This window comes from Pristis pectinata, chromosome 4 (assembly GCF_009764475.1).
Source record: "Pristis pectinata isolate sPriPec2 chromosome 4, sPriPec2.1.pri, whole genome shotgun sequence".
In the NCBI taxonomy this organism is placed as follows: domain Eukaryota; kingdom Metazoa; phylum Chordata; class Chondrichthyes; order Rhinopristiformes; family Pristidae; genus Pristis; species Pristis pectinata.
Window position 1 is genome coordinate 76,035,543 of NC_067408.1, and position 13,455 is coordinate 76,048,997.

The 13,455-nt window shown below is 36.2% G+C and overlaps 1 protein-coding gene across 6 annotated transcripts in view; it reads right to left on the minus strand.

Moving 5' to 3' along the window:
* The window catches only part of LOC127569772 (rho guanine nucleotide exchange factor TIAM1-like), a 205,774-nt gene that overhangs the window by 90,014 nt on the left and 102,305 nt on the right, over positions 1–13,455 (minus strand). For 4 of the 6 annotated variants that reach the window (XM_052014647.1, XM_052014644.1, XM_052014645.1 and 1 more), the window contains 2 exons: positions 9,703–9,870; positions 3,023–3,124 (listed from right to left, as the gene is read on the minus strand). In XM_052014647.1, the coding sequence (XP_051870607.1) occupies positions 3,023–3,124; positions 9,703–9,870 (270 nt within the window). Of the gene's footprint in view, positions 1–3,022; positions 3,125–5,378; positions 5,419–9,702; positions 9,871–11,449; positions 11,943–13,455 lie in introns of those variants that run through there. The other 2 variants (XM_052014648.1, XM_052014649.1) reach the window with 2 other exon arrangements.

Genomic DNA, 13,455 nt, shown 5'->3' on the forward strand with positions numbered 1-13,455 from the left:
AATGTGCATTCCTCAATTCTTACTCTCAAATTCACAGTGAGTTTTGTTATATGGTGAAAGTGAATGCAATACTTTTTGAACTTTTTCTTTATCCAAACCACCAAAGCCCCAAGTGGACAATCTAGACATGAAGAAGGGATAAATGACTGTTTCATGGAATCATGTAAATTTATAGCAATAAAAGGCAGCCATTGAGTCTGCTGAGAAAGACACCTGTAACCTGATCCCACTTTCTAGTCAAAAGATACCAGAAAATTCACTCCCACTGGATCTTAAGTCAGTATAAAGACATGCCAGTTTAAGATTGGAGTTGTATGGAACTGCTAGGTAAAGATGCCATAACCCACCTCTTACAAACCCAGTGGAATAAGAGGGCACAAGCATTCCACACAATGGGAGTTCCTAAATGATGGCAAAGTAGTGGCAGGCACGGTAGTGTAGCGGTTAGTGTAACGCTTAACAGCGCCAGCGACCCGGGTTCAATTCCGGCCACTGTCTGTAAGGAGTTTATACGTTCTCCCCGTGTCTGTATGGGTTCCCTCCAGGTGCTCTGGTTTCCTCCCACATTCCAAAGACATATGGGTTAGGAAGTTGTGGGCATGCTATGCTGGCGCCGGAAGTGTGGCGACACTTGCGGGCTGCCCCCAGAACACTACACAAAAGATGTATTTCACTGTGTGTTTCGATGTACATGTGACTCATAAAGATATCTCATCTCATCTCATCTAAGGGCAGTTCAGCAATCTGTTCTGTATGTTGTACCAGCTTGTTGAAAAACTTGTGATGCTACTGCAAGTAAGTTTTTCATTGCATCTGTGCATACATATACTGTGCATATGATAATAAACTCAACTTTGACTTTGCTTGAGAAACTGAGCTGAAAGCAATTTGGGGATCCAGGCTATAAACTGAACCCCAGACCAAGATTAAGGAACTTCCAACTACCATGATGCCGCAGGAGTTATGGACTTCTTCCTTATAGGCTGTTTATTGTCAAAGTATTTACAATTATAAAACACAAACAAAATATGTGATCAAATTATGTGCATATTTTAATACATTTATCTTTGATATTTAAATGAGGACATTATTAACATAACTCTGCTGTTTTCAAAGATGATGCAGATTCGTGGGATAAATCCATTATTAACAATAATTTCAAAAATTTGCTTTCCCTCAGCTTGTTAGTAAAATGAAGGCTGTTGAAAAAAAAGGGGGTTTATAAGGGAAATGCAGTTGATGTGATGTATGTTAATTTTCAAAAAGCATTTGACAAGCTATCACAAGCTTGTCATCAAATTTGTAGCCAATGGAACAAAACAGACTGCAGCAAATGGATATGTATCCCAAAAAAAGGGATTTTCCAAGACTAGGGCAAGAGAGCAGAGGGGTGGGGCTAGCTAAGTTGCTCTACAGATAGGCTTGAATGGCTGTATGGCCGCCATCCATTTTGTAATTATTCTGTGATTCAGCGAAGTGGTAGTGGTTGAATGGACACAAAACTGGTTGTGGGACCGGCAGCAGAGTCACCGTGAGTGATTGCTTTTCGGGCTAGAGGAAAACAAGGAATGACTTGGACGAGGGTGCATCAAGCACAATTTTAAAATTTACAGATGCCATAAACATGGAGTTATATAAACAGAAGGGTGGACACTGATAAACTTCAGGAGGATATGGATTGATATGTCACAAATGAAGTTTAATGTAGAGAAATGCCAAGTAATATTGTAGGAAGAACAATATAAGAGAAAAAATAGAATTTCAAATGAAGTACAGGAATAAAAACTTTTGTGCACAAATCGTTGAAGGTGGAAGAACAGGTAGAAAAAACTATTAAAAGTAGTGTTATTCTGAGCTTTACAGATATAGGCAAGGTGTATAAAAGCAATGAGGTTATGTTGAACATTTATCTCAACATTGGTTTGGCCAGAACTGAAGTTCTGCCGCATTATATATTGGTTTGGCCAGAACTGAAGTTCTGTCGCATTATATATATTTCATGCACCACATGTCTACCTGTACCAATCTATAACCTCTTAATGTTTATAAGATGATGTTAAAAGACCCAGAGAGGGTGAAGGGCTTCAGTTATGTAGACAGACTGGAGAAGCTGGGATTGTTCTCTTAGAATAAAGAAGACAAGAAGTGATTTGTTAGTAGTGTTCAAAATCAGGACCTCAACAAAGTGGGTAATGAAAATTGTTGCCATTGGCAAAAGGTTACAGATCAGGGGACAAATGTTTAAATTGATTGGCAGGAGAAGCAGGAGTGAAATGAGGTAAACCTTTGTGACACAGTGGTTGTCATGATCTGGAATTCATTGCCTGAAAAGGGACTGGAAGCAGACTCAATTATCATCTAAAAAAGAAATTGATTGAGGTAGGGGGAAAGAGTTGGACAATGTGACTGAATAGATCTCTCTTGCAGAGTATTGGCAAAGGCCCAATGGGTCAAATGACCTCTTTTTCTGTTGTAACATTTCAATGATTCCATTCAAGCTAAAAAAAAATCCAAAGGACCAAACAAACCCAAAAAAGTAATAACAATGTTGCATTAATGCAAAAAACAGCAAAGTATCAGCATGGCTAAAATGAATTTCGACAAGTTCTTTCTGAGATTATTTTTTAGCTATGCCTTCTTTCAGCTTATTTTCTCCTCTATCGACAACTCAAGAAACAAGTCTAAGATGACAAGACAATGTTTACAGCCAAACAGCCAGGAGGCAAAGCACAGTGTTGCTTTTGCTTTTCTGAGATTTTTTTTGTGTTATCTATGCACAAATAAATTAAGAAGCTGAATATGATAGGAATAAATAATGAGATAAGAACATTTCCTTGGATTCTTAATATTTATACAAATTGACAAATTACATAAAAAACTTAAAACTTCTGTTAATGTAACAACTACACAATACAGAATTTGTACCGTCTTGTAAAGAGAATATCAGTGCACTTGCCATATATACATCTAGGCTGCAAATATCCATTCTTCATTTGTGTAAGTTTAAATTTAGGTTGCTTACCAGTTCATGAATATCCTCTTGTTTGGGTATATAATACTGAATGTGATTATTCATCGTGAACTTCAAACGAACATAGTGATCACCTGGCTCCAAATGATGTGCCTACGATGGAATGAAAAGATGCAGATAAAGAGAAATTGATCACTACCTTGTTCTGGTTAATACAGTTATAGCAAATAATATTCCATTTTAAACATAATGTAACATACCTGGGGAAAATCTGTAATTCAATATTACTTTGAATGGATAATATGGAAAATGGTACAGCTTTCAGATTCTTTTTCTTTATAGCGTTTATTAAGTATACATAGTAACATGAGAACAGTGGCTACAGAAGAATATATCCCTGATCTACTCCTTTTCAATCACAACCACGCATCTCTCTTACATTTTTGTTTGCGCTTCAAGAAGAACTGAAGGTTAGAATGCAAATTTGAATATATTAAGTGAATAAGAGATTAATTAAGATTCCACAGTCATTCTTCACACCCATGAGTTTTGGAGGATGGATTTATTCCTTATGGGAATTTTCTGATTTAAAATTCTCCAGCATGTGAAAGATGAAAACATTTCCTCCAATGTTGATTAACTAATGACAAGACAATTAATCGGAAGAAAATAGTTATTTGCATACTTTTTAAGATTTACTTTCAAGGGAGTTAATAATAATGTTGCATTATTATTTCTTCTATATAAATGTAGTTTGGATTTTGAATATAATTTAGTACTGATGGCATGATGGTACATCATCAAGACGACACACTGAATTAATGGAGTTCTAGACAGAAAAAACAGCAACAAAGATAAGCACAAGTTCATTGTACAAACTCATGAAAATAATGGAAGGCTGAAAACTAGTTTCTGGTATAAACAAAGGGATAAGAACTCATTTCAGTGACTTGCGAATAAAATGTGGTTTCCATTATCATCAACCAGATCAACTATGTTTCAGATATTAGGCATTTCTTATACCAATTTTCTCCCCTGAAGATGATGATAAAACAGAAATGAAATCTGAAATAAAGAGGTATTTAGCTGCCAGTCTACAACGATGAAAAATAATAAGATTCTTTACTTGAAAAAGTACTCAAATCTACACATTTTTTATATAAATGAAATAGTGTTCTCAATTTACAAAGTCCATCATTTTGGCTTTGTTTAAGCTCTACTGTATATTCTTGCCATCCGACCTCCTAATTTAATTTCCAAACACAATAAACTTTTGGAAGTGTCCCAAAATAGACAACGAAGCACAGAAAAATTAAAAAACACCTGCTGTGATTAGAAACGTTTAATATAGAGAACTTTAATCCCTTTTACTTAAGATATTCTTGAACATTTCATCAAAAGGCTCATGAAAATATGCGTTCATACAATGATATTGTAAACAATTAGATAAAGATTAAATTATTACTTAAAGTGTCTTTTTCTTTATAAAATAGATCCACAATTTATCCCACAAAGTTGCTCATCAATAACCGTTTGTCTGTTTCATTGCTCATCTTGCAGTACACAGAATGCATCCAAAATGGCAAAGTGAGGTGGATAGCACCTAGTAATCCCAATATCTGCACTAACAGCACAGTACTTGTTTGGCAAATAGTTACTTTAGACTTATTTGATAGAATTTCCCTTAACCGTTTCTTGAAATTTTTGAATTAGTTATTCGAACACATTCTTAAATGACATTTAAGAATAATTGTCCTTCAAAACAAAACAAGTAGGCTATTCAGAAGGTTTCACTGCATTTTAATTTATTTTTACATTGAAACAGATTTTCTCCCCTCCTTGGGTGGCATGTTCACATTTGTTAATGTATAAAACAACACTGTTTATCAAAAAAGCAAACAACACAATGTTAGAAAAATAATTGAGATGGTTTAACATTCTGTGCAGTTAAACTACATGTTACAATGTGTATTTTTACATTTAAATAGCAGATCTATTTTTCTTAAAAGGGGGCTATTGAGGAATGCCATTAATGGTTAAAGTTTTAAACAATGAAACACAATATAAAAATGAAAATCATTTGCAAAATATTTTAAAGCATCTACTGGAACTATGCAGCACTCTAAATTCCATTGCAGGCTTTTAAAGCAAGTCTTCAAATATGTGGGAAAATTAACAACTAAATTATTTTGTTCTTTGCAAGTACTTCTGACATTTTTTGTCCATCTAAATAAAAATGAATGGAAAATACATTGTCATACTTTAGTGAGTTTTAGAAATTATTCCATCTAACAGAAAAATAATTGTAATAAGATCTCCTGCCTCTTAAAAGCCTGTAATGAAATGTTTGATTACTTGATATCTTTATCATACTACTATACTAGAACACTTCAGGTTCTTAACTCACATTATGATTTGAAGTGAGAAGATGCAGATCAAACAAAAAGGGAAATGTGCATGAGCTGATGCAGGAGACAGGAGAGAAAACACAGGTAACAAGAAGTTATAATACAGAAGAAGGCATCAGAACAATTTATAACAAACTCCATTTACATTTGTGTATTTCAGGAATATGGCCATTAATGAGAAACATGCAAACACAAATGGGTGTGTGATTTTGACTACGTCAGGGCATACATAAACTTAAAGCAAAACTTAAAGATCATGTTTGGTTACATTTAGAAAAATATAAAATATTCAAAATCTCACTGATTGATAAATATTGCTATTTTATTGGCAGTCCAACTAACAAATCATCTCTTGACAACACCATCATTGTAAGAGTTGCACTGTGGTAAACGAGTGCATTATATGGAGAGATGCTTTTAAAGCTAACATGTTTCTATTTCCCTTAAAAGTGCACCACAAGGTGAATACAATAAAACTCCAATAGTCCTCGACATGACTATTCAAAAGCTCTGATGGTTCAGCATCTGGCTCACCAGGTAATGTTTGCTGTGCTCCCTTTCAACTCAATGGGGGCTCAGCTCCCGCACTCTCTTCCCAATCACCAGGGCCTTGGTTGGTCTCTGATTCCTGTACTCCTTTTCTACTCATGAGCTCCAGTTCCCTTGCTCCGTTTCAACTTCCTTTAGAGCTACTTTCAACTTACCTAATTCACTCAACAAATTATTATTTTATGTAGCAGCTAAAAAATAGTGCATTGACAGAATAAATTACATCCGATAGCCAATTATCCACTAATATGGAATCACTGGAGTCCCGAGCATGCCAGATTATCGGAGTTTTACTGTAATAACATTGCATCTTCACCTCTGATTTCATTACAAGAATTCGGATAGTAAGTATCCCAAAACTATTTCCAAAAAGTCCACCAGCAATATTTAAATATGTTCAAGAATAAAATTTACATCATTATTTAAATGATCCTAGCATTGCTAATAATATAAAATCGGACGATTAAATGGGACAAAAGGAGGAGGATAAATTACTCAGGATAAGAGCAATTTTATTACAGTACAGTGCACTTTTGAAAACATAAAGCACTATAATTTCCATGTTATGTAATTTATCCTCATGAGACTTCCAGTCGAGAAATAAATTCATCAATGTCAGTGCATAATCAAAATCTATCTCCACTTGTTATAGTTCTCTGCTCTCATTCTCTCTCTTTATGGTTTGTGTGTACTTTGAGTGTACACATACCAGTGTATCTATCACTATTGCCCTGCACATCTCTACCAATTTCACTCCTTTTCCCATGTGTTGTATATCTCTTCCTCTGAAAGGATCTCACCTTGTTCAAACATCTACTTGCAGCTCAACAATGCGACTAGGTCTGGAGAGCCAGAAGTTGTAAGCTTCCTGCTGTGCCTTTTGCTTAACAATGTCAGATAAATACAGAAACTATGAATAACGTGTACCAAGTATTATTCCAATGTTTTGTAACCCTTTCAATTAGACCAAAAGTATCAATGCAAGTTTGTTAAGAAATATTCCAAAATAATTTTCTATTTTTTTCTGATGGGAATGGTTCTTAAAAAATACATAGTGCTTACTGTGCAATAGCCGATAGCCAATAAGTGTCACTAATTGGGTCCCCACAACAATGACATAGAACATTGAATTAGTCATTTTTAAAAATTTGGTTCCTAAAAATCACTTCCAAGACTTCCGTAGCTATTTCCTATATATTCATTTGTGTCTCTATATGAAGTAAAAAAGTGGCCATTTTGCAGACTTGTTTCTTAATATACTAATACACAATTAACAAATTATACCCCAAGGCTTATGAGAAACTTTTACTCTTCATATTTTTGTAAAATCTTGCTGAATTAAGCTATTTAAAGGATTTTCCTATTTATTGCACACTGTGGCATTGGATCATAAAGGTTCCTGGTTTGATCCCTGTTTTGTACCAGCTTGACCGATCTCAACCATAGTAGTGTTACGGAATTCTATAATTCATCCCTCACCTGAACAACACCAATTCAACAAAATTCAGACCTGAAATGTCAACTCTATTTCTCTTTCCACAGATGCTTCCAGAAAATGTTTCCAGCAACTTTTTGTTTTCGTTTGCTACCAATATCCAACCTATCCAAACCTCATGATGACAGCAATGTATTTGTTCTGTAGAAGGTTCTGCAGTAACTTGTCAATAAGTATCATAACCAAGCTCTGTAACCACAGCAACCAAGGAAGATATAAATAGAAACAACAGAGGAATGCCATCAAGCTCCAAGTTTCCATTAAAGTTACACATCTGATAATGAATAGCTACTGTTCTTTCAGTGCTATCGTCAACATTCTTGAATCTACTATATTATGCTATCAAGGAAGTATTGCCAACCCTGCAGTTATGCAATTAAACAGGATAAACCAATGTTAAGGAGCTCAAATAGGTGTACTGTAAAGGCAGTAGTGACCTTTACAAATAAAATTGACTAAATTTCCTAAACCAGTTTGCAATAAGTAACCACTGGACCTTTTGAATAAGCTTTTAAAAAGGCGTTTGAGCTGAAGAATCTGTGAAAGGAATTATTCATAGAAACACAAGCAAGACTAACACTAGGCAACAATTTACAGATCTGCTTTCTCACAGAATTCCTGAGGCACAACTCTTCTTGTAACTTTGAAGTCAACAGATAAGTGTTTACACGAGTAAGAACTTTTTTAAGGTGCTGATAAGCTCAGAGTTCTTCCCTGTCAATACATCTTGTGTGTGAAAATTGATAATAAGGACGAATTAAATGGAGTAATTCCTGGACATGCATGGACTTACTTGCATACAGATGTTATCGTCAGAAAGACCTTTAGGGGTTCACCTCACTAATATTGTTAAGGATGTGATTTTTGTAATGCAAATTAAAATGTTTGAGGCAAATATAAGCAATATGCATGGAGAGTGCATAAAGGATTGATTATTTACAGATAGCAATGATCTCTCAAACGAATGCCAGGATGTGTTGTGTCCAGAATCAGAGTTAGAAATACATGCAAATTGCAGCTATAGCTAAGATTGAGAGTTAGAGTTAGGTAAGATCGAATGAGGATATTAAGATCATTTTAGTGCATGGCATTTTGTAGTGTGTTATAATTTTTTTTGCTCCTTACAATATATCATTTATAGTGTTTGCACTTGTTGCATTTTATTGGTACCTTTAACTTAATTTCAATAAACCTTTAGAAGAGTTCTCCATTTTGCTGCTCTGTAAGCTTTGAGCAGTTTTACTCACCTGGATGGTTTATTTTGTTTCTTATTATATTTATTCTCAGCAGAATTTTGCTTTTGCAATAGTTAAAAAAATTGGCCTGTTTTTGTGAATGTTGCAAAGGCAACAGTGAAAGGTTATAGTCAAATCGTGCTCCCTGTGTTCAAACCCATGCCATTCCTGAAGCAATACTTACTTCATGTAGCCCCATGGGTCCAATTGTCTTGGAGGCCTTGCTGCCATGGTCATCCTGTGAGGTAGAGTGGTTCAAAAGCAGCACCTAGACATCATGCAGCAGGCCTGGTCCCTAGATTACCTAGGTGGCCTTGTAACAACTTGCTGTGGTCAATTGCCTTTCAACTACTTTTAAATGGCTCCAATGGCAAGAGACATTTAAAAACAGTCCAAAAAGATAATAATTTAAAGTAAATGATCAAGAGATTAAAAAATTATAAATTTACTTAAAAATAAATTTAAGAGATTAAATCAATTTAAAGAATTAACATTAAACAATACAAACTACTTACCTCCACTTACCTTTACAATCAAGGTCAGTGGTCCCATTCAAATGATGTGAAGCTGAGAGGCTGCAAGTGAATTTGGCTTCTAAGCTCAGGGTGTTTGCACTCCCCTCCTAGACTTGGGATTTGCACCCAGCTCACCCCTGCCATCAGCATTGTGAGGTGCAGGCACAGAAATCAGAGTGGGGATGGACCTTTCAAGCACCTCACTGACGGTTCTCCACCGAACCACCAGCAAAATGTATCCACAGTTTGGGCTTATAAAGATAGTATGTAAAGGAAATTTAAAAGAATTGATACTTTAAGTAATGGAGGAGGTAAAGCAAATTTTTAAAAGTTAATTTAATAAAAGGATTTATTGACAAAATATATTCAATTTAGAAAGTGCCATCAATTACAATAAATATTTTCATCCTATAATTTTTTAAAAATTCTGCAGGGCTGGGGGTCCTGATTTAACCAAACACCAGCTTTAAAATAGGTTCTTTTATAATCATCCTGATGAAAAGATGGGACAAATTAACGGTGGACATACCTTACAGGCTACTTCGAGAATTTCCTGTGCCGAATTCCCCGGATGTACTACAATCAATATGGGTTGATCATTTGGTAAACAGACCCATGAAGGTGCAAGGCAATCAGTAACCCAGTTGTCACTCCCAGATGTTTGTTGCCGAATACTTGTGCTCAGGTTCTTTTCTCTCTGAAGGAAAGGACAGTAATAACCTACACTCAAACTCTTTCTTTGCAACAAATGGGTAAATATAAAAGTCTTCTACCACAAGATGACATAAAGATACCATGACAATTCAATTACCATTGTTTGAAAGCAAAACCTAACATTAGCAGCAATTTTTAAAAAGTCAGTTACATGTAGAAGACAAACCAACTTCTACTTGTTTCTACTTGGTTAACTTTTTAAAAAATTCTTGTTCTAGCAAGGCAGAATATGTAGAAGTTAGTTGATTAATTTGTTTGGTTAAGCAATAACAGGCTGTGAATTAAAAATTTGCAAAAGTACGATCAAAATCTCAGCATGCTTCAATGATTACTTCTTCTCATCTTTGATAATTCAGCTTTCTCACATTATCAAGACCATAGATCTACTGTCAGGTATCTGACAATTATTGTGCAAACCAAAATTTTCTAAATAATCCAATAGAAATTAACATAAAATATTAAATAGCATCATATGCAAATTAAGCAGCACATCCAAACAGCAACAGTGGGATGCAAGTTGGTGCCCACAATCTCACATTTCTTCTCGGACACTGAAAGCCTTTTACCCTTCAAGCCACTAGGTGGCATCCGCAACTTCCTCACCAGAATTCAGTCTGAATTTGCACAGGTAAAAATTTAAAAATTGTCATGATTTTGAAATGAAGTTGTACCATTTCTTCCTTGCCACAAGCTGCCTGTAAAAGTACTTCTCAGGATTGATAAATAAATTGGTCATAACAAAATATTTTGAAGCAATACAAATATAAACCAAATGAATAAATGTGATACAGATTAAATCAAAGAAAATTCAGTATTGCAGAAATGAGAATTAATTAAAACATTACCATGAATGAGAATGACTAGCAATGGCTTCTCTTCTTGATCCTATAATGTCATCACTGATGTCTATCTCCATACAGTCTATTTCTCTTTTAAATGCTGTCCCTTGGCAAAACACTGTCCGTTTTCATATGTGTGCTGACAATACTCAGCTCGACTTCCCGAGCAACTCACTCGACCTTTGCTTGATCTCTAAATTGCTGAGAATCTCACAGACCAGGAATCATCATGTCTGACATCCAGCACCAGATGAACAGCTGATTTCCAATTAAGTATAGACATAATTAAACATTGTCTTTGGTTCCCATCAGAAACTTCATTCCCTGACCAGTGACTAATCCCTCTCTCCAGCACCTGTCTGAAACTGAATCAGTTAGTTCACAACCTTTGTCACATGCTTGACCACAAAGTGGGCTTCAGACCACATATCTGTACCAGTTTTTACCTCTAAAATTGACCATTACTCAGGCCAGCTTTCCTCACTTTACTTTCTGTTTATTTAATGTTACCTGAAATTCTGCTGCCTGAAATTCTTTGCACCATATTACCCATACATGTTGTCACGTACCAGCAACAAAAGAAACACTCCGAGTCATGTATAAGTGGTAAAAACTATTTTATTAATAACTACTTATGATAATTAGAAAAATAAAAGTAAAAATGTTAGAATGTTATAAGTTAAAAAAATGTTAGATCTTAAACATTAACCCCAAAAACTAAACTCGAAGTGTGTGTGTGGCAAATTCCCAAACTCCAAGTCCAAGAATAGTTCTCAAAGTTCAGTTCAGCAAGCCGTAAGGTGGAACGTGAGCAAAGGCTTCTTCAACAACCACTGTTGACTGAAGAGAAAATGTAGAGAGAAAATAGAGCGTAATTATGAAATCCAAATGTTCCACGATGGAACTCATACGACACCTCAATCACTGATGCTCCATTCCTTTGTTCCGAAGTATCTGCCACCCCGAAAAGCACTCGAATTGTGGCCGTCCACACAAATACCTGTTTCCTTCTACAGGTTAATGACAAAGTGGATCCACCGGATTACTCCAAAAATCCATGTGTGGATTGTAGTGACAGACACAGTTATTGTTTCTCATCCATTGATAGAGAAACTAGCAGGCTGGTGTCTCTCTCTCTCTCTCTTCCTCCCTCTCTCTCTTCTCACTGACTCCGACTGTCTGCTCCACCAACATCATTACATCCTTATCTTCTGTTGACGTCATCACCACACACACACACACACACACACACACACACACACACACACACACACACACACACACACACACACACACACACACTACTCTATATTAAAGGGACATTCACCAATAGTAACCTAGTCCATAACAATGTTGACCCCCACTTCCTGCCGTTAATCAATTCTCTTCCACTTTCTCAAATCCTTTCATGTTCTAATCCCTTCCTGCCTTTGTAATCTCCTCCAAAATCCATAACTCTCTAAAATAGCAATTATCCTCTTATTCTGGCCTCTGACCCATGCCCAGGTTTAATCTCTTCACAAATGGTGGCAGTACTTTCAACTGGAACTACACTAATCTCTGGAATTCGCTCTCTAAGTTTCTCCATTCTATCTCACTCTTTCCTCCACTAAGACACTGCTTACAAACTACTCTTTTAGAGTCATAGAATCACAGAGTTATGCAGGCCCTTCAGCCCAACTTGTCCATGCCAACCAAGATGCCTACCTGAGTTAGTCCCATTTGCCTGCATTTGGCACATATCCCTCTAAACCTTTCCTGTCTATGTACTTGTCCAAATCCCTTTCAATCATTGCAATTGTACCCACCTCTACCACTTCCTCTGGCAGCTCATCCCACATTCCTCTGTGTGAAATAGTTGCCTCTGAGGTCTCCTTTAAATCCTTCTGCTCTCACCTTAAAACTATGCCCTCTCGTTTTAGACTCCCCTACCCAGTGAAAAGCACAGTGACCATTCACCTTATCTATGCCCCTCATAGTTTTATACCTCTATAAGGTCACCCCTCAGCTTCCTATGCTCCAGGGAAAAAAAAAGCCCTAGTCTATCCAGTCAATCCTGTCAATCCTTATGACTCAGCCCCTCCAGTCCTGGGTGAATCTTTTCTGCACCTTCTCCAGTTTAAGGACATCCTTCCTACAGTTGGGCAGCCAGAATTGCACAGAATACCGCAAGCATGGTCTCACCAATGTTTTGTGCAGTTTTGTACAATGCCCTAACTGATGATGGCAAGCATTTCAAACACCTTCTTCACCACTCTGTGACCAAGCTTTTGATTACCTGTCCAGTTGGGTTAGATGGAACAGCTGATTATTTCTTCCTCACTGGTCAGCTTGTCTCTGACCTCCAAATTGCACGCTGAAACATGAAATTAGGGACAAACTGGAGGCCAAATGCTAACGCCACTAACCTCCTGCCTCCTTAAGTGACCTAGCATCAAATTTTAGTTGACAGTGCTCCTTTGAAATGTCCTGGAGTGATTTTCTACAAAAAAGGGGTACAAAAATTGAAATTTCTTTTATTGTTATAAATCACCATCAATTTATGTTTATTGTTGAAGACCTGGCTAATTAGCTCCCTTAAAATTCAATGCAAATTTGATCACAACTGCCTCTCACCAGCTGAGGAAACAAGCACTTCTATTTAAATTAATCAATTGAACTTTATATATCTGAAGGCATTTCCTCTACATATGCAAGAATATTTCTCAGAAAACTGACTTCTCTATAAA